Source organism: Aulostomus chinensis, chromosome 18 (genome assembly GCF_037954235.1).
Source record: "Aulostomus chinensis isolate RoL2024-O1b breed Wild chromosome 18, RoL_Achi_v1.0, whole genome shotgun sequence".
NCBI classification, from domain to species: Eukaryota; Metazoa; Chordata; class Actinopteri; order Syngnathiformes; family Aulostomidae; genus Aulostomus; species Aulostomus chinensis.
In genome coordinates, this window is record NC_141337.1 from 12285453 (window position 1) to 12307483 (window position 22031).

Sequence of the window (22031 nt, forward strand, 5' to 3'; positions counted from 1 at the left end):
GTCAGGAACCACATCAAACCCACACGAGAGCAAAAAATGTAGTTTTTTTTTCTGGATGTGATGTAACAAAGAAGAGAGCACGTTTTCATACACACTCACAGGTAAGTTAAATACACACATGTACATGTACACACAAACACACACACACACACACACACACACACACACACACACACACACATTTACCCACAAGGACACACAATGGGCCCTTTCTGTTTCTCGGTGCAAAATGTTGCAGAGCACATGTGGTGTTTCTGCTTTCCCATCATGATGTACTTTCACCCATCTGTGCACCCATGGGTGTTGTTTGGTCATCATGATGCAGCACAAACAAAAAACAGGTCTGGAGTGAACAGCGTGGTATGTTCCCTGCTGTTAAAAGGGCATGTTATTGACACAGTATACGCTTACATAGGCGCAAACACACACTCACACACACACTCACACACACACACACACACACACACACACACACACACACACACACACACACACACACACACACACTCTCTTCTTGATACACACATGGGGACGTGCGGAAAACCACGCGGGCAAAAATCACAAAACATTCCAAGGTGAAGGACATTGCTGTGTAAATCATGTCAGGGAAGTTTGGTGGATTATTGGATGCTGGCGTAGGTGGTCTGCTCATATTCTCACCCTGCTATGTGACTAAATGACCAGATTATGAATCGTTTAACTAATATGGATGGATTAGTCACAGCCCAAAGACAATTTCGATTGCTCAAATAGGGCCCTTTGTCATCAAAATGTCATCCCATCTCTCTGCTGAGCGTCTCGACATGTGACTCAAGTGGCAAAAGGATCTAGATATTGACTATAAGCACACACCCTTAATAGGCGTGTCAATTTTCCAATCCTGAATCAAAAAGGGGTCCAAATGTGTTTAATTTCAAGCACAAGCAGGATAATATCTGACTTATTGTCACAGTGTTTCTCCTATCACTGCTCTGGCAATCTAGTGCAAGTCTGGGGAAAAAATAAAACCCCTTAAAGAAGACATGCTTATCCTTTGCCTGCGTTCACGAGATGTAATGGCCGCTGCAGACAGAGGAGCTGACCTGGAAGACCCTCCTTCCTCAAGTCACAGGTGTTGCAAAATTTGACCTACCTCATAATGAAAGCAGCAAACACGACACGCACATGCTATGTGTTTGCCAGAGGCTGCAGAACCTACAACAGCTGTGGTCGCTGAGGGAGTGAGAGGAAAAGTTTCATATTTTTCTCGCACTACAGTCGCTCGGAGGGACTGTAACAAGCGGAATTAGATCTTTAGTGAGTAGTGAGCCACATGGTGACTACTGTGGCTTCACATGTGTTAGGATGCGGCCTGGTAATAGGGTTAATCTGAGTTAGAACCTTATACTCCACTGCATACGTCACCAAACAATGCTTCCTCAGACCATCTTACAAAACTAATAATTTAATCTGTCAAACTCCAGAGGACAATCGGCCATATATCATCTTCCTACGGATGGCGTCGCAGACTTCTACTGTCACTGGTGGGGAAGACAGAAGGGTAGGGGAGCTGTGTGAGTTACGGGGAGAGACCTGTTGTTTCCTGTAGGTAGCGAGGCGGTGAATTAGCTGGGGGAGAGCCAGCCACCTTTGCTTCCTGCGTCGGATCAACGCGCTTGCAGGTGTGCTGCAAAGACACTCTGTTGCTCAGCTGCTCCCAGCAGTACTGCACACAGCTCTAGCTCAGACTCTGGTGGGACTCCGTCTAGACGGCTCCACCAGTTTAGTGGCATGTGACGTTAATATTGTGATTTGTTAAATATAGATGAGCTGAAATTTTTGGTAGCCAGTGGTGTGTTTCTGAGCCTTTAGCCTACAATACACCGGCATACACAGATTTATTTAAAGACACACTACTCTAAGAGAAGGATTCTTAAAACTCACCTTTCATACAAAATTCAAACATCTGAAAATATGAGCAACAAGTTCTGCTGCTAAACTGTATTTAAAACATGTTTCCAGAGGAAAATGAAACACGAGCCAGTATTAGCCAATAGTGCCAAATGTGGAAAACGCCATGTGCACACCAGCTAGCTCTCTAATCAATGAGCCACTATCGTATCAACCCTTCTTTGTTCTTGAGTCTGAGAACACGTTTTCAGTGGACGCAAAACTTGGTACACACTCCTGAGTCAGGATGAGTCATCAAATATTTCAAGTTTTTCCTACAAGATGAAAAAAGGCGGGGATTTTTGATGTCATAAAATATCTTCAAACTAATATTTTGCAAGAGATGATGAACATGGAAGACAAGGAAGCAGGATGGACAGAAGTTATCTTTCTTTTCATTTTAAGAAATGTTGCAATCGCATCATGACCCTGCAATAGTAAAAGCCAAATGAATCACGGACTTGGAAACTATGACACAAACACAAAAACTGACAATAAGTTCAGTGTTGTCGATGACAGTTGTTGAAACCTACACCGACATGACCCCGCTCTCTCTCTCTCTGACACACACACGCACGCACGCAGGCACGCACGCACGCACGCACGCAGGCACGCACGCACGCACGCACGCACGCACGCACGCACGCACGCACGCACGCACACACACACAGTCCATAGTGTATGTAGCAACCAGCCTGTAATCACATTATGATTAGGGTACTCACAGCTCTGCCACATTACACTGTGGGTCCATAAACACGTGTTAGATGGGGAGAAAATGGAAAGAATCTAAAAATACAGAGCAGAGAGGCTCTGAATGGAGATGAGGGACAAGCTGAGGATTAGTACCGCCTCAGCGAATCAAACAAACACGTCCAAAAAGAAGCACGGACAGGAGGTGGAGACAGAGAGCGGTGGTGATGAAAAACACCACTTCCTCAGGAGTTGACCTAGTAAAACATTCATGAGAGACATCTTTATGTGAAGTGTGTGCACGTGTGTGTGTGTGTGTGTGTGTGTGTGTGTGTGTGTGTGTGTGTGTGAGAGGTAGAGAGAGAGAGGTGGGGAGATAGAGAGAGAGGGAGAGAGAGAGGGGGGAGAGAGAGAGAGCGTGAAGGGAGTTTAAGGCTTCGGAGTCTAAAATAAGGAAGGTCCTTTGTGTTTTTCACTGTCTGAGTTGGGAGTCTATGCAAGAGTGCCTGTCAAAAGCAAAAAAGCAAAAAACAATGATAAAAAAAACAAAACTTATTGAGATTTGAGATGGCACACTGAAACATTCAGCACCGGATGTAAGACTGTCGACCTCTCAGATCAAGAATAGCTGCCAAACGGAGAACCAGAGAAGAGTGAAACGAAGAAAGAGAGAGGAACATTAAAAGATCTAATTCCCTCTTGAGCACATCTGACAAATGGAAAAGAAATAATACAGAGGTATTAATGACAGAAAATGACAGTGGGGCAACTGTGTGGCAGCAGCTACACAGTTGAATGACAGCATATCAGGGCTGAACCATTGGGAAAGATATCTGCAACTATTTTGACTACAACTGCAATACTGTTCGCTGTACTAGAAGGAAGTGGCATTCTACATAAACATCATGAAATGATAATGCAGTGATTTGTGGAGGGAACTGGACCAAACAAAGATGTTCTCTTGAGTATGCTGAGGGAACATGCCAACTTTTTTAAGGGAAATCTTATTTACCATCCTTTCCAGATCCAGAGAAGAAGATAGAGGTCCTCTCCCCGGCAAAGGAAGACACCCACAGAGACCTGCTGGCTGCTAGTGAGCCTAGCATGATGAATGGTAATGGATGAGCGGGACAGCACCTCTTTCTTGCTCGATTCCAAAACATGTACTTTCTCCTTCTATTCTGCTTGAAATAGAAAAAGTTCAGGATCTTGGTGTGTTTTGATGGACACTAATCCTCCTCATCCACTCTTGCAGAGTCGGCCACGATTAACAGCAGCTGCTATGTGTAACTCTGCTATAGTAATGCAGACAAAGACAGTTTTTAGGGGGGGGGGGGGTGCATTATGCTAACGTGCACATCCACTTCCATTCATTGTGCAAAGCTAACTAGCCATCTCTGTGGGTCTCAGCTCCCTACTACACACAAAGAGGAGTGAAGGGTGTCTATCTTTTTGTCTGGATCTGAGGAGGATGGTTTAAAAAAAAGATGTATCTCCCCAGATCGGCAGAGGAGTGCCGAACTTAAACTGTACCCAAACTATTTGGCTCAGCTTCATCTACGCATTCTACAGCTAGGCTGGAATATCTCTGCAGCACCATATTGTATTTACAAAGATATTTTGAAACCCATTTCACCTTCTTTTGCATCTCCTGCCATTCTTATTGCACTAGCCCCTGTTCCAATTTGGATTAAAGTTTGACTACAGCCTTACAATTTATAATTAAATCAGATAATAAGAACCCATGTGCATGACTGACACACTAAGATTCTACTTGCTTGAGCGAGTGGTCGTAACTCAAATAGTGCGCTGTGAATGTGTGTGCATGCATCTTGTGCAGACGGTGCTGCTGTGTTGACCTCTTGGCAGTGAGATGAGCCAGTTAATTAGTGTGGTGAAGTAACAGTAATGTAAACAGCATTCATCAGTTTGCTTGCTCATCAGCACACCCACACACAAACACACATGCACACAAACACAAACACAAATTTGAACATGTTAACACATGCACCTGCAGTACATGTGTGTTTACCCAGCTTTAAACACTCCCAAGTTCAAACACATGCAAACAACCAGCATCGTTTGCGAACCAACATCAAGATGCAAGAATCTTTTCAGAATCTTTTCAAGTGGGTTTGTTTACATGGATGCTTGAAATAGAAAACTATAAATCAATGACATTAAATGAGGGCACAATTAAAATACAGGGAATGGAATGGCAAGGAAACATGCTGAGATGTTAGAGTCTCAGCCAGAAGTTGAACTACAAAACTCTTTGATAGAGTGAATAAAGGAGAGGGAGGAGAGAATTCAGGGGAGCATGAAAGAGGAGCATGAAGGGGGGGAAACAGAAGAGAGGCTGTGTAAGATGAGCAATCCTCAGCCACATTAGAGCAGCTTAAAAGCCAAATTAATCTTAAAGACCTGCAGAGGCAGTCAGTGGTGCCCCGAGCTGAAAGAAGAGCTACTGGGCCTTGACACTCTCTCTCTCTCTCTCTCTCTCTCTCTCTCTCTCTCTCTCTCTCTCTCTCTCACACACTCTCTCTCCAGCTGCCTGACGGGGGAAGTATACAGCTGCATGAGAAACAGATGTGACAGTGGGACACTATCACTCTGTGTGCGTGTGTGAGCACGCGAGAAGAAGAGACAATAACACGTGTAGGAGGGGTGGACAGCAGACAAAGTTTGACAGCGAATGTATCTTTGTTATCTGTGTCTAATTTCCTCCGCTTTTCCAAAAAAAGGCAAAAAAAAGAAAAAGAAAACATCTTTCTCTGAAGGCTTAAGGATTTTTACTGTATTCATATGCACATAGGATTACCACGCCTGTACCAGGCCACATCACCAGAGAAGACTTAAGGAGGGTAACTGTGGTAAATTGCGCATAAACCTCGGTTAGGTCACACCTTTCCAAAAATCTGACTCGTAAATATGATGATGAGAGCCAGAAATTAAAATATAAATAACTGATTATTGATGCATCTCAATTTCTGAACAAAAAGTATACTTCCAAATCCCCCAAATCTATGGTGATGGATGACAATAATACAAACATGAACTCCATCAGTTGTCTGCATGACACCCACACATCCACCACCAGCCTTATTCTTCTTCCTGCACGGGCACCAGGTGTCGCATGTAAATCTCCAGGTAAGAAAACACTGAAAGTTTCATAGAATCATGAATAAAAATTCCTGATCCACAGGAACAGCAGCTTGAGGAGTTATCAGATGCAGGCTATTAAATTAGCTCGCATCCTGTTCAACATTATACAAAGCTAAAAACTATTTTCATCCATTTTTAAATCTAGTTACTGTTTAGCCTAAAGCATAAACGTGTAAACCTCTGCATAATTTAAATCATTTCCATTTAGTCTCCTTACTATGCATTCATTGCAATGCTATTTTTGTAGCCGCACACATGCATTTAAAACTAATAGCAACATTTTGCTGTTTCTCTCAGAAGCACGGCAGGCAGATTTTCTTTCTAACTGCCTCATATTTATGATTTTGTATTCTTTTTGTGCCCCTTTTTTCTGTGTTGTTCTTTCTCCCTGCACTCAAAATATGCAACGATTCAATAACTAAGGCCTGCAGAAAATAAATGCTGAGATATCAGCACACAAAGAGAATAAAAAAAACACACTGAATAACTGAGCGGGTCTTTAAAAGAAAATGCGCAGTTCAATTTTAAATTTTTTTTGGGGGCCTCTGCCCACGTGAGAACTCAACACAGCTGATTTCTACAGATTATTGATTTCAAAAACCAGATCAGACCAATTGCTTTGGTAATCAGGGAAGGTTTCTCCCCGGGAAAGTGACTGAATTCCTGAAATGGGACGACGCTCCGATGCCGGGGCCACGTAGAGGAGGGGCTGCTCGACACCTGGGGGGTCTCTCAGGAGGAGTCAAGTGCCCTCACAAGGCTGATGAAGCTACCACTCAGCAAGTTAAAAGATGGATGTCCCAACTTAGTTGAAGCTGTCTTTCCGGCGAAAGGATAGGGATGTTCACTCATAAGTGAAAAAATCTTTGCCTCTTCGGGGCGTCTTGACTCGTCATGGGGAAAAGCCATAAGGGAAGTGTTGAACGGTGAACGGTGCGAGTGAACGAGTGTGTTTTCTACTGTGTGCAGACACAGCGAGGACCCTCAGTCGTCACCTTACGGGTAATTTAACCACAGCTTTGACTGAGCAGCTGCGGCTTGGCTCACCACGCCTACATTTTCCAGCACCAGCCGTGGGTGATGGAGGGTGCCTGAACTCCTTAACCCCCGCAGTCTCTTTCTCTTTACATTATGTGTGTGTGTGCGTGTGCATGCGTGTACGTATGTGAATGTGAGTGCGAGCGGCAGCTGTGCAAACAGCTGTCTTCAGTAACGTGCCTCATCTGTGTAAGCACCCAGATGAGCTCAGGCAGCACCTCTCTAAAGTGTGTCGCCCGTACGAACGCCAGCAGCAGCTCTCGTACGGTCCTCATGGGAGCTCAAACACTGCTGGCAACCAAAATATTATAAAAAAATATATATCACTCATAATTTTCCTTCCTGGCTTGTATGGAGAAGAAAACATCAGCGACGGTAATGGATTCAGAAGGGGATTGTGAATGCATATATTTCCATGCTGACACTACATTGTTTACGTAAGTTTGTGCATCAATGTGTAATCATCATGCTTTTATCCATCAAAGGCAGCGTTCAGGTTCTCAACAGTGGGAGCCGTATGGATCTTCTGAGGCTATGACAAAGAGTTACGCCGAGAGAGAAAGCAAGTCTGGTAATTGTGGTCAACAGTCAACAGTTATTATTTGCATCACAAGTTTCGTGGTTGAAAAAATGTTCTGTAGGAGCTCCAGCATCAAACAACAAGCCAACAACTGCTCCATTCTCTCGCTGACTTTACACGGCTGCATGTAAATCAATAATTTTACCTCCGCAGAGGCAGACAGGTCAAAGCGCCACCCGGTGGTGAAAGTAAATCACCTCTTGGTCAAATTTGGTCATAAACACTTGACACACTTGATGAGAGTCCTGGCCTGAAGATGCCTACATGTCAAATTTTAGTCACTGTCAAAGCACCGCCTAGGGGGTACATTCACAAATAAGAGAAGTTCTTTAATGGATTGCCCCTTCATGTTTATTATTTCATTATCGTCAGGGTCGGACAAACAAAATTTCGTTGACATCAAATTCACTCTGTGTTGTGATAAACAGCAGCATGGAAGGAAGGCATATTTGTGCAACACTTGTTGCACTCGTCACGGCCTGCAGCTTTGATTGGGACCGTCCACTAAAGTGGCAGGAGGCTTGGATTCCTGCCTTCTGAGTTTTTGATTGGATAGAAATTCATGATCAGATCAGTAGGCAGACAACTGTAGAGGCTTTTTCCGAGGGATGTCGGACAATCCGTGGAAAATCTACGAGGATGCATCATATATGACGAGACCTTGAGCAGACTGTAAAATGGCGTGTAGATGATTAAAAACAAAACAGCGTTTTGGGTGTTGCGGGCTATATGGCCCTCCCCAGTGGCTTTACTAGTGCCAGGAGCCGAGCTTGTCAAAGCCGATCACGTTCATGTAGATGAAGCACAAGCGGAAGATATATCCTGATTGCCCACGGTGCATAAACGTGGCACGCATTCTACTGGATGGGCATGTGTGCCCTACATATATATGTTCTAGCAGGCGTGTTCACATGCAATGAAGCCTGACGTAACAGCCCACAGAAGGACCGGCACATGTAAACAACCATGATCAAAGTCATTTTGGTGACTCCTGAAATAAATAAACCCATTCAAAAAAAAAAAAAAGACTAAAAAAAAGATGTCTTTGATAGAGAAATTAATTGTGAAGATTGTGCTTGTATGTGCTGAAACACACAAACACACACACACACACACACACACACACACACACACACACACACACACACACACACACACACACACACACACACACACACACCAGAATCTTGGCAGAGAGAGAGTAGGATGGGCACCATGGGCATCAGGGACATGAGCCAGACAGACATGCAGTCCTGGCATGGAGCGTCTTCACTTGGCCTGTAACTTGGCTCCAGCCACCCCCCCTACACACACACACATCTTCCCACCACCACCACCACCACCACCACCACCTTCTGGCCCATGTCTGCTTCTTATCGGACGTCCTTGATCAGCGCTCTCTCATTTCACATGACACTTTTTCACCCCTTACTTCCTTTGATCCCTCTATCTTCACAGCCATCTGATATTCTCTGTTCAAATTGAATGGATTTTGATTTTCCTTGGTTGAGGGAAAGATTCTTCCTCTATGACAATGTCACTCTCAGATTACTCTTTTTCCCCTCATGAATAGTAGAGCTGCGCATACCGAGATGGATCTCCCCAGAAACACCTACAATTTACCCAGAACTCAGGAACTATATTCCACTGTCTGATGAGAACTTTTTGACAGCAGATTTATCCTTAATACTGGAAATATTCCACGCACGTCAATTGGAACAGGTGAAGTTTAAATGAATGGTTTTGTTGTCAAGTTAACAAGAGGGACTTTCTGAATCTGTTTCAGCGAATTTAAACGGAGACTACTGAAGTTAACGATAAGGGCCAGGCTCCTCTTCATTCTTAATAAAATCATTTCCGCTGGTTTGCTGGTCTGTTTGCTGGATAACTCAAAATGATGATGAACTGTATTACGAAGTCTTATAAGATGATAGAACTTTGTCAGCGGAACATTCAGTTTGATTTAAAAATATGGAATCAAATCCAGATCTGATGATGTCATATCCTCTCTGAGTGTCGAGCAATTATCTCTTTTTGTCTAAAGTTTGTTCTTTAATTCAAAAATGAGATTTTTTTTTTCAGTAAAATAGATCTTTTGACCCTAAATTCCAAAACTAACCTGAAAATTGTGGAAAAAAGGTCACTTAAAGGGTAAAACACCAATTTTGGTGATAATATAAAATTTGTCAAAACAAATTTGTCAGACCTGGGATAAAAAAAAAAAAATACCACACTGCAGTAAATCAAGCTTCTTCTACCTTGTTGCAAATATGAACACACATCAAATCACCAAACGCACACCAGAGTCAGTCAAACAGATAAATGAAGTCCAAACTTTTCCTTCAGAGGTGTAGGGATAAAACGTAGCATGGATGTGTGTGGCAGGCTGTCAGCTTGTAGAGCTCCCGCGTCCACGCCGGTGTACAGATTAGCATCGGGCTCAAAGGAGGCCTCAAACATCAAAGCCTCTTTGAACCTGCGCTTGATGCTCCACAATTGGACAGGTGAAGAAAAACAATCCAACACTCTGAACTACTGTACCCAGCATGCACCACAGTTCTATTGAATAAAAGTGGGACACATCAATGCCGTGATTTCAACGTCTCGAACGTCATGACATGTATAGAACAAAAGGTTATTTTTCATCATTATTTCTCTATGATATTTTTGTATTTCCACTCTGGGGACTTTTGTTCGATACGTGTAAACACTGGAGATGGATGATTGTGACATTCAAAGAGTTTCAATAAAATCTGACATGCTAAATAAAGAGCTGCGGGAACATGTAGCTTATAATTCAGACGCTGACATGTAATTACTGACAGAACAGTACTTGACAAGATCTGACAAAGCCCGTTTCACTCATATTCACGGCATAATTTGCCTCTAACATGTTGAAGCTGTTGTTCGTAAGTTGGGCAGCGTGTAACATCCTTCAATTTACTGTCCTAGTTTTACAAAATTCCCTTTTTAAAGTTTTAAGCAAACGCTGGAATGTATTTCCTTTACATTGACATTGACTTTTGGTGTTTCAATAGAAAAATGTGCCAGAAAAATATCTCAGGATATGATACTACATGAATTCCCAGCAGCTACCACGTACAAATCAAGTTTGTGTTTTTACTGAACGTATTTTTGATGCGCTACAATGATTTTTTTTAATGCACTCCCAAAGAAATACATGGTATTTGACAAAACTGCATGTAACCTTGTCTATAAAAAAGACTTCCTTCTCCATCCTGCTGTCACACGCAGCAAAACCACCGAAGAGATGTGAGGTTAGTCCAACAAAGTCATATAAAATATCAGCAATTTGGTAATATTTCACTTTGGAAAATCTCAACAAAATACTGTTGTAGTATCAAGGGGAGAAAATGGGTCAGTATCGCTTGTTCATATGCGTAACTGCACTTTGCTTCAGCTCCTATCTGAAAAGCACGCCTTCATGTGAAACAAATACACCTCCATTCCCACAGAAACATGAATAAATGCCACTTGACTGGGTCTTGCGACACGTGACACATGCCAGCATCTCTGTTTGCTGATGATGGCACGTTACTCAGTATTTATCTAAGCTGTTCATGGGAATGTGGGCTGATGGATTGGATTTTATTTATGTATATTTCCAGTCTATGACCTAATGGTTTGGGCCAGTATCGACCAAGTACCACATCGGCATCCTAATTTAGCAGAAGGAGTCTTACACTAGATGAAAAAACATGGCTACGGCTTCATTCTGTGGGCATATTTGTTCGTACTTTACAAAGACTTTAACCTGAGTCAGGTTGAATAAGAACATCATAAAATCCTCCATCTAGTAGTATATACTGTACATAATATATATAACACACTGGTATCGGATCAGTACTTGGTATCAGCAGATATGCTAGCTCAGGTATCAGAATAAGAGTCTGGAAGGGGAAAAAGGATACTGAAACATTTGTTATCTGTCGGTATATTAAAGGTTAAAGTAACACTGCCTACAAACTCCAGTTGAATCAGGGATATAAACACTCAATTCTAGGTGAATAAACTTTTAATAAGCTCCACAGCATCTCTATAAATCAAATCCTGACAGTTAAAAAGAAAATATTCAGCTACAAAACTTGAGTTGATATAAAACTCACAGGCTGTAAATCTTTCTACTACTTCTCCCTGGTATGTTGAGGAAAAACTCATCACAAGCTCTATCTGAGCAGGCAGTCAAGACATGACACTTTCCCAAGCACCACTCACCAGTTCTGCAAGGATAGGAAACACAAACACACAAACACCCTCTTTATCGCTCTCTCTTTCTTCTTCTCTTTCACTCTTTCCCCACAGAATCTAACACTCTCAGCTGAGCCTCTCATGTAGAAAACCATTCTGCACTTCATAGCAATCAAACCAGGCTCCTGAGCAATTACTTTTGATCACAGCCCAGTTGGCCTGGACACTGTTTATTCATGTTGGCATGGGATTTCATGGGGCACACACACACGCACACCCGCAAACACACAGGCACACACACACACACACACACCCGCAAACACACACGCACACGCACGCATGCACACAAAAACTCAGAGAGCTGAGCGGCCCGGGTGTTTCTTTTTTCATGTTCAATGCGTCTCTGCCAGCATATACTGTATGTATCCCAAAAGACACTTACCACAATGGCTCAACGCTCATTTTAATTAACACATGAGCCTGTTGATGTTAATTAAAAAGCAGACAGACATCAGAAAAAAAAAAAGATCACATAGAGAGGAGGGGAAGCGGTGTATCCGAACGCACCAGGAGGCCTGGCACTAATTCATATGAGATTTCTTGTAGTTCTCTTAAAACATATGCATCACAAGTGGATGCGTCAAACATATTTCAGATGAAAAGCAGATTGTGTTAAAGCATAAAAGTCATCATCAAATGTTTTAACTAGGGCGCTCCAATAACATCTGGCGTGTAAATGCAGTGTAAAGCCCCACTGGTGACTAAACAACAAGCTAATATTCGACTTCTTCTGCGCTATCATGTGGTTGTCTCTGGAGTTACTTACTTCATGGGCTTGAACAGCGCTTGTCCGTAGTTCTGGAAAGTCATGATCAACTTCAGCTGGGTGCCTCCTGATTTCATGGCTGGAGGAAAAAAACAATTGAAATGTTAGATCACCCCTAAATTACCATGAGAACAGGCAGAATACACTCACACACACACATGCACAGCTGTTTTGTTATATGCCAATTTGGCATAAAAATGAATAATGAATGAATGCATAATAGAGCCATCTCATCTGCTGACCACAATGTACAATCAAAGTGTAATTGTGGCAGTTAGCAGCCGTGTGCGACCGAGTGCAAGGAAATAATCTGCTGACAATTATGGTTCTCTCTGGTTTGATGGAGAGTTGAACAAGCGCGCACACGTGGAGGAAGGGAACTATGTTGTTTTCAGGAAGAAAAAAAAATTGAACAAAAGAGAATGAAGAAATATTACTTATAAAGATGAAATCAAAAATGGAACGATAACAAGCGAGGTCATTTCGACTCCACCCGTGTGTGTGCACAGGTTACCAAACCTGACCTGATTTTGACCAGATGTTTCTCAACGTCTCCAGCCTGTTAACTCCCCCATCTCATACGCCTGTGATAACTACACCTGCACTTCATCAATAGCCATCAGATTTCAGTTTGAAGAAATGACTGAGTATTTCTTCCAATTAATTAACACATTTCAACATACCCTCATCTGCAGCTCATGAAAAACAGACTTTTAGGTTTATTTGTATTTTTTAGTGTTTTTTTTATCATTCAATACCTGTGTGTCTTGGTAAATAAAGTGGTTCAATTCAGAATGAAGTGCAGAACCATGGTGCAGCATTTTTGTCCCCTCTCAGTTAGAAGCTGCTAACATCCTTTGTACTGTCATTAGCCTACTCCTAGCTGTTGCTGAAAAATGGTGGCTAAATTGTTGTCAGCGTCCCACAACCCCTGCAGAATGACCCATTTTCACAATCACAGTTAGATTTATTTATTTGGTCTGATAACATTTGGAAAGTCTGTAAGAGCAGCACTATTTAATTATACGTCCACATTCAAGTTAGCACAGGGCTAGCGAGAAGTAGCTAGCTAGAAGTAGCAAGCTCAGCTCACGACGAGATAAACTCGGTGGAGATAAGCTTAATGAGCGCTGACTTGACTGTAAAGGATGTTAATTAAAAGTGTTGCACTATATTGTTTTCATTAAAAGTTAGAATGATGAATAATTATCATTGACTGAAATAACCCCCCCCCCCCACAATCACTTCTTCAGTTACGTAACCCCAGCCCTACACCTTCACTTCCACAAACCAACCTGTGTACCCAGAGACTGGAGCCAGGACTCATGACTATCGTTCATGTCCACAGTGTCTCCCAAAGATTCATGGAGATTCACCGTCAGCGCTGTGGTTCAAACAAAAGGACCGCCAGGCTTGTCTTAATGCATTGTGTGTCTGTCATAATGGACAGGATTTTCGGGGATTTACCCATTTATTACAGCACATTAACTTGAGCATATCTCACAACTCACTGGGCTTCTGGCTAACCCTAATATCAACATAAGCCCCCTGTAGGGTAGTGGACCCACTTACTGACTGCTTTGCTGGCTGCACATTACCCCCTGCACAGAATTGTCTTATGGGTTTACTAACAGGCTGTTTTGGCTTGCATATGATATCCCTTTATTCACGTTTTCTCTATTCAGCTGTGTAGAGTTGGATATTGAGCTTTCAACAGTAAAGACCTAATTACGAAGCAGCAGCACGGTGGTGAAGTGGTCAGCACTGTTGCCTCAAGGCAAATCGAGTTCCAGGTTCGAGCCCCGGCTCCAGCACAGGATCTTTCTGTGTGGAGTCTCCATGTTCTCCCTGTTCCTGTGTGGGTTCTCTCTGGTACTCCAGCTTCCTCCCACAGTCCAAAGACATCAAGAGGGGACGAGGCTGATTGATACTCTAAATTGACTGTAGGTGTGACTGTGAGTGTGAATGGTTGTCTGTCTCTATGTGTTGGCCCTGCGATGGACTGGTGACCTGTCCAGGGTGAACCCCGCCTCTCAACTGAAGGCTGCTGGGATAGGCTCTAGCCCCCCCCCTGCCCCCGCGACCCTTAACAAGATAAGTGGTAGAAAATGGATGGATGGATGGACCCAATTACGTGCAATAACCAAGTCAATCAATGAGGAAACATAGCTGATATTAAAGTATAGAGTATGTTGGTAAAAGACAAACTACATGATGCCACCTTAGTGAACCTGCATAGCAAAGATAACGACAAGCCAAAAAGATGCGAAATTTATGCTTCATCTTTTTAATTCAAAATCCAAGCCATTACACCTTAGGAAACACCTGAACAAACCAAACATATATCTGAAAGCTGCAGAAACACTTGTAATTTGACAAGCTGGGTCTTAATAGAGAGCAAACTACCGCTGAGTACAGAAATCCAGGTAGCAGAATCAGTACTATCATCAGTTGAAATGCGAACAGTACCCAACTCTACCTCTCTGTCGATCTCATTTTATCTTCCTGTTTCCTGGCGAGTTCTATTGCAACTCATTTTCAAAAAGCTTTTGGACCGTTGCAACCCTGGGGCAGTACACTTTCTTTAGCGTAGAAGATGGATATTGAGCGGAATCAAAGCCAACGAATATACTGAGAGCATTAGGCCTACACATGTGCCAGATTTGCTGAAGCCAGGTCAAGTAGATGGTGCCCCTATACAGCTCAAGTTTAATCTCTAAACTTGGTATACAACATGCCTAAAACCGTTGAGAGATTGCAAATGACTGATGTATGTTTATAATGCTATGACCTTGAACCCATAAGCTGCAATCTTTGCGGGAATTGAACACAATTCACTTCTCTGTGCTGGTTGCTTGTAAAATTTAGAATCTAATTGAAAACTGCAAAAGGTAATCCTCCTGTGAAAAACCCTGGTAAAGCTCTGCTGATTGTTTCTCAGGATTGTGTCTGCACTGACATGCAATCAGAAATGACTCCGCAACAGCAAACTTCAACAAGACATTGTTTTGAGTCCCCTAAAGGCCATCTGTCTCAGTAAGAGAGACAATATATGTGTTTCAGTTGATCTAACAATCCATCTTTTACTCTGTTCCAACAACGTGTCTACAAATGAATTGATGTCCCTGTCTTCTTTCCTATACCTTCAAACCTTCTCTGGTCTTTCGGAGAGCTCCAGGCATCACCCACCGCCATCAGATCCCCCGCCCCTCCTCCACACTCTCACGGAGTGATGATAAATCCATCCTGCTCTCACCTGTGCCACCTTACAATACTGTGCGTATGATTTATGAGACCTACTGAAGCCAGAACAAAAGGCCACAGCCTGCCTTGACCGAAACACACAGGCACGCATGCACGCACGCACGCACACGCACGCACGCACGCACGCACGCACACACGCACACATATACAGGGAAGGAGACTGAGAATCCAACATTGCAGAGGAAATGCTGAACAGTGAAATGTTCTAAGGTCTATGTTTTGCAATTTAAGTGAGACAGATAAGTGGTAAGTGTGTGTGGCAATTAGAGGGCACAAAAGCAATAATGCCCGCTTTTAGGCACGCATTGCACTGCATTTAGCTTGTTTTTTTTTTCATAAACCATTCCAGGCATAAATTGATGGTCTACATACTTTATATTTTTCTCTCAATTGCTTTGGCTCTTTTCTAAACATTATTTTAACTGTTCCATGATAGAATTCATAACTTTTTTTTTTTCCACATACAAAAAAGGTAGCAACCCTCCAACATTTCATTCATGCTTTTGAACTTTGTTATTGGTTGTTATTGTCTCAGTAAAATGACCATATAAAGTTTTTGAGCTATTGTGTGAGCTGCACTGGTCAAAAGTTTTAGAGGTTATTGTTTTTATATTTTTGATTACAGTACCATAGAAGAACTCCAGATTTACTATTGAATATCACAAGTTTTCGTGGTTTTTTTTTTGTCTTTGTGTGTGTGTGCGTGTGTGTGTGTGTGTGTGTGTGTGTGTGTGTGTGTGTGTGTGAAAGCTGTCCTGGTCTTGCTTTACATATGGCTGAATCTTTTCACCAAGTGGCAAGGACCTTGACCAAGATTACGTAGAGCAGACCTGGATAACGCTTTATTCCCCACCCTTGTCCCCCACCTCCTGGTCATGCCCCAACTGACCAGAGGAGGCGCTACCATAGCGACAAGGAAACATTCCTTCATACGGCTTCCCACCAGCAAAAACGGCCAACTGTGTCTGTTTGAACGGCAAACCAAGTCCTCGTGTTGGGAGGCTACAACGTGGGCGCCCCACACTGAACTTTTTAGATTCCACTAAGTCTCGCTACTGTTCAGTATAAAAACATCAGCACGCAGAAAAGGGATATCTGTAGAACTTTGCTACATCATCCTAATTGTCCTGTCTACTACTGTAATAACATCTGGACATATAAATCAGCACTAGATGACAGGGTTTTTTTGGCCATCGTGGATGCAGAAGTCTGCCAAGATAGAGGAAACACAGCTGGGTGGTACCTTATACCAGCTAATGCTACAATCAAAGCGAGCCTAAACTGTGATTATTCACTCTGTTCAGGCTTAAGCCTTCAAGGTGGAATTTAGACGGACGTGCTCCGAGTGAAACACACTCAAGGATTCAGTCTTGCTATCGATAAAGATGATTTGCTTCATGTTCATGTCAGTTTTTCTTTCTTGGGCTGACCCGTTGGGAAAAAAAAAGGTCTTTTCTGTGGTCTGTCACGAGACACCGCAAAAGACAAGCTCGGCCAAGCTCTTCTCATGCATGTCAACCACTTATTGAACTGAGTGAAACCGTGTCAGACACAGACAGTTTTATCAGTTCTAGCTTTTAATGTGTGGTTCAAGATGGACGCAAGGAGAAACAACACAACAGTCAGCATGAAAGATGCTCTTGGTGCCTTCAACCCCTTCTTATTCGCTATATCGGATTTGCAAAGATGCAGATGCAGTTTCTCCGACTGACGATTTGAACAAGTGTCGCACATGAAGACCTGGGCAATTTCATGACAGTGACAGCGATCTTGAATGCAAATCCCCTTGTGTTTGTATTCACTGGCTCAACTAAGCCAGAAGTACTCGCTCCAGCAGCGATGCTCCACGCTCAAAGAGTAGCGCTATTTTTAACTGCCTCTAATAACCTGCTGTTTAGAACAGCAAACAAAAGCAACAACATCTCAAAGAATGAACTTATTTTTGATCTCCAAGCCGTGTGAAAGTGGTTATTACGCAAATTATAGACAGCTATACTAACTATGGACGACACGTACGGCGATATGTGCAATTTCCTTGAATGAATAAGACATTCTGTTAAATTGTAAAACACAAATTACCTGTTCGGACAAAAATAACTTTTAAAAAACAAATTCGCATTCAAGAATTTTGCCAATTTGCAAATGAGGAAACCTTAAGAGAGGAGATTCACACACAAAAAAAAACACACACACACAAGCCACTAAAGTAAGGGAAATGAAAGTAAGAGAGTAGCACACATCTGTAAAGTTCTTGTTCGTTTCATGACTAGTGATCACACTTATTTGTCTCACATCCTTTCAGAAATGGCACAGCATCTCTTTCACACTTTTCACACTTTGAATCTTGACACCTTTTTTCTTCACTTTTTTAGTGCAGAATTTCTCAAAGAAGCAGTTTTGGGGTGACTTGTCGATGTCACAGCTACGGTACATAGTTGTGTTTGAACTGTTAGTCTATCAGCAGGATAATCCAAAAACACCAAACGTGGTGGATGAAGGAAAAAAAAAACGATTACATTTTGGGGAAGATAAGTTACAGTGCCACCTTGTGGCAACAGGAAATATTACGGTTTTTAATTTGAACGTCCTCCTTGGTGGGGTCACCACATCCAACTCAAATTTAGTCAGGAACACCTTTAAGAACTTGTTGATGGGAAACTGCGACGACTGCTTCAATGGTAGCGTGGTTGAGGTGGCTGATTTTGTTTATGTTGCCACAGAACAAGAAGCTGCTAGAACTGGACCCCATGTCATCAGATCCTTTCAAAACTTCATAAATTTGATCACGAAGTTGAATTTAAGTCTTAGCGCCACATAGTGCTTAGAGGAATTGAACCTGTTGTAGCCAACATCATTCAATTTACGTCAAAATTGCATTGTTTTCTTCTTCGTAATGTACAGAAACTGACCGTATAGTGAGCGTGTGTGTTCTCTAGCGCCCCCTAGTTTCACATAGGGTTAGGCTGAGATTACTTACACGGAGCTATGAACTCACACACTGTCCTCTAGAAATCCAGATGAGATTCACGTACTTTTCCAAAGACCACTCAAAAACCAGCAGCTTTTCTAACGATGACTTAAAATGACAGACAATAACGACTCACCTCAACTAAATAAGAAATCAATGTTAAGTTTAGGCTTTTGGGGGAAAAATCGATGTAAATCTCTCATTTTCAATCGCTTTCTCTCAGCTCAGTCTTTTGAGGCGTGTGTGTGTGTGTGTGTGTGTGTGTGTGTGTGTGTGTGTGTGTGTGGCCTTTCTTTTCTCCATCTTCTGCTTTTGTAATGCAATACATGTTCTCAATTCAGAGGACGAGATTGGAAAGATGAAAAAGAAGCGTGTACTGCATTCTACTTATAAAACAACTGGATGAATGAGATTCTTCGACACAAAAGCGGGACACTGTTATTAATTATAAAATAGCTCTGCAGACATCCCACATGTTCAACAACAACAAGCTGGCTCCAAACACGCACTAAAGGCTCCCTCACACACTATTTGTTAAAAGCGTGATCTATACCTAGATCCTTAGAAACCGGCAGCTCCATACGGACTTAAAACCATGCACATGCGAGCAGAAATGCACCTATAGAGCCAGATGTGTGTGATAGTGGCCTCCGCTTTGGCATATTATACAACTACGTAACGATTCATACACTCAGGCGAGTCACTTTCTTAAGTCTCACACCTAAAGATGAAAAGTTCACAGCTGCAGAAATAAATGATCCTCCATTATGCTGCTGCTGCTGCTGCTGCTGCTGCTGAACAACACAAGAGGCAAACATTTAATGAATAACAAATGATCGATATTGGTGTTCTGCAGTCAAACTTAATTGCACACGCCCTGCACCGGGTAACACAGCTCTCTCTCTCTCTCTCTCTCTCTCTCTCTCTCTCTCTCTCTCTCTCTCTCTCTGACAGGCAGACACTCACCCACGCTGGTGATCCTCTGTGTGACCAAATCCTTCAGTAAAGCCTCCAGCACGGGATTGTGTCTGGAGTAGAGCTCGTAACGGTTGATCCCAATGTGGAAACGTAACCAGTTGGGGTAAGATTCAGCCGTCACCTCTGCCATGGGAGAGAACTCTTCCTCCTCTTCGTTCCCATCTTCGTTGTGCCTTAATAAAAACACAACAAACAGGAGGGTGTGTGTACGTGTGTGAGGGGCGTGCAAGCAGAATGATGGCGTGTAAAACTCTCTTAATATAGATGATACACAGATGATCGTCTTAATAAGTGATTTGATAACTTTATGGTTAAATGTCCACCTTTTTCCAGATATAAGGGACAAAGAAGGAAACACAAAAGGGTGAATCAGAAGCGTCCTAACTTAGTACCAACAGGAAAAGTGCAGCAGATGAACTCTTGACGGTATAGTACCATCTTTATGCATCTCAATCATATTATTCTTCAAATTCAGCAGACAACAAATTCCCACGCTTTCTGATCAACCGGACCAGGAGATTTGATGGACTTTTAGTTACAATTTTAACCAAAAACAGTGATTTTTCTATATATAAATGTATAAATATTTGACAAAATGCTGGTGAAGTGCTGGCGGGTGCAGGTCCAGGGGGATGCCTGGACGTTACTGTCGAGGTTGAGATTAGCTTGGCTGAATGGAAGCATGAGCCACTGAATTTGTTCTACTTACAAATCTCGAATAACAACCTTCTTACCATCCCTGGTTGCCGGTAGTTCTGGGATAAAACCTGATGTCCGTGTTGACGTTAAACAAAGTGTCCACGTCCGTTAAGGGAGGAAGGTCAATCTTGTATAAGGGGTGCTCAAACAAAGCGTACAGTCGGGAGGCACGAGTGTGGACGGACACGATCCGACCCCCGCTTGCGTCCCCAATGAGCGGCTTGTGCTCCTCCGTCTTCTCCGCGGCGGGTCTCAACCGCCTGAAGGATTCAGCTCTGTACGCCGCCTTTGCCGCCACCGCCGTGGTCTTCTCCAGGGAATGTGACGTGAGATTAGAACTCGGTTCGTTACTGAAATCTTGCAGGATTCGTAACGTGTGCTTGTTAGGCCATCCCGCCTCAGCCGCCGACCTGGCGCGCTGCTTGCCCCAGCCCTGCGACTCCCCGCCCGCGTGGTGAGCGCACTGGCAACCGCCGTCACCGCTGTCCCCTTCCGCCGCCCTCTTCTCCAGTTTTGGTAACAAGTCAATCATGATGTGCATAGTGCAGGCGATCAGAAACACCATGAGTATCAGAACTCTGAATTTACGAAACATGATCATCTTTATCATTGTTTTCGTCACGGAAAGCTCGAGCGCACCTCGCCGACACGGATGTCCCACGACGTTATTAACGACAAAGCAGCAGCGGATTTCTCTGGTCTTCGCTCACATAATGCGTGTCAGCTTATAACTCCATGATCCACTCAGTCTCTTTCTTTTCTTTTCTGTCTTCCTTTTGTTTTCTTTTTCTTTTTTTTAAAATGTTGTTTTTGTTTACAGCAGTCCCGGTTCTTCAGCCCCAGACAGGTGGACACACCGCGACATTATGACCGGCTGGAGGGTTCTTCATTCACCGCTGCTGTCTGGAGGACGGACCGCTGGAAAAATCATTAAAAAGGAGGTAAGAGGAGGGAGGGCAGCGCCGTTATGCTTCCTCAAACCCGCGTCTCTGCGATGCTCCCAGCGCGGAGTTGAGATGTCAAATGTCTCATAACTGTCTTCGGGAGAAACGTGACGAGGTGCGGCGCACGAAACACAACCGTCCTATTATTAAAGATCAAATCCTAATGACTGACGACAGCGACAATCCCGTGAGGAGAACAGGTGATCCGGCTGGATGCTGCTCCGCTCCTTGACAGGAGTCGCCGCCGCTGTTGGCTGCGAACCTCAGGTCGCACGCCGGCCGGCTGCAGGTGCAGGTATCCCGTTTGGCGTTTGTCCTCTTGACACCGTCTTTGTCTTCCGTCCAAGTGTTCATTCACGACGGGTGTGTTGACTGTTATGATCGAAGCCCTCTGCGCCCTGCCTCTGTGGCGTCACGAAGGAGAGACTGACTGCGTCTGCACATGAAGTAGCACTAGTGACATGAGCGGCGAGCTTCAGGGAGGAGAGGCTGACGACGGAAACCCTCGGAGCCTGCAGCTGCCTGGTAGGCAGCCAGAGGGCGCTGGAGCACCCCGAAACGCCATGACCTCAGGGACAGAACCTATAGATGTAGCCTATATAACACTTCCACAAGTGTCAATAAATAGATCATTTATTGAATCTTTCCTGCAGGGGCATCATGATGACACGATCATGTAACAAAATGATGACGCACACAGACAAAAGTGGTTGTGAAATAAATGTCATCAAGAGAAAA

The 22031-nt window shown here is 43.3% G+C and overlaps 1 protein-coding gene across 1 annotated transcript in view; it reads right to left on the reverse strand.

The window, feature by feature from the left end:
- Nucleotides 1-21775, reverse strand: part of fam20ca (FAM20C golgi associated secretory pathway kinase a) — a 42931-nt gene extending 21156 nt beyond the window's left edge. Inside the window, exons 1-3 of the mRNA XM_086185007.1 lie at nucleotides 20385-21775; nucleotides 19639-19823; nucleotides 12441-12519 (exon numbers count right to left, since the gene is read on the reverse strand). Of these exons, the coding sequence (XP_086041133.1) occupies nucleotides 12441-12519; nucleotides 19639-19823; nucleotides 20385-20959 (839 nt within the window). The 5' untranslated portion in view covers nucleotides 20960-21775. The remainder of the gene's footprint in view (nucleotides 1-12440; nucleotides 12520-19638; nucleotides 19824-20384) is intronic.
- Between the last annotated feature and the right edge of the window lie 256 nt (nucleotides 21776-22031).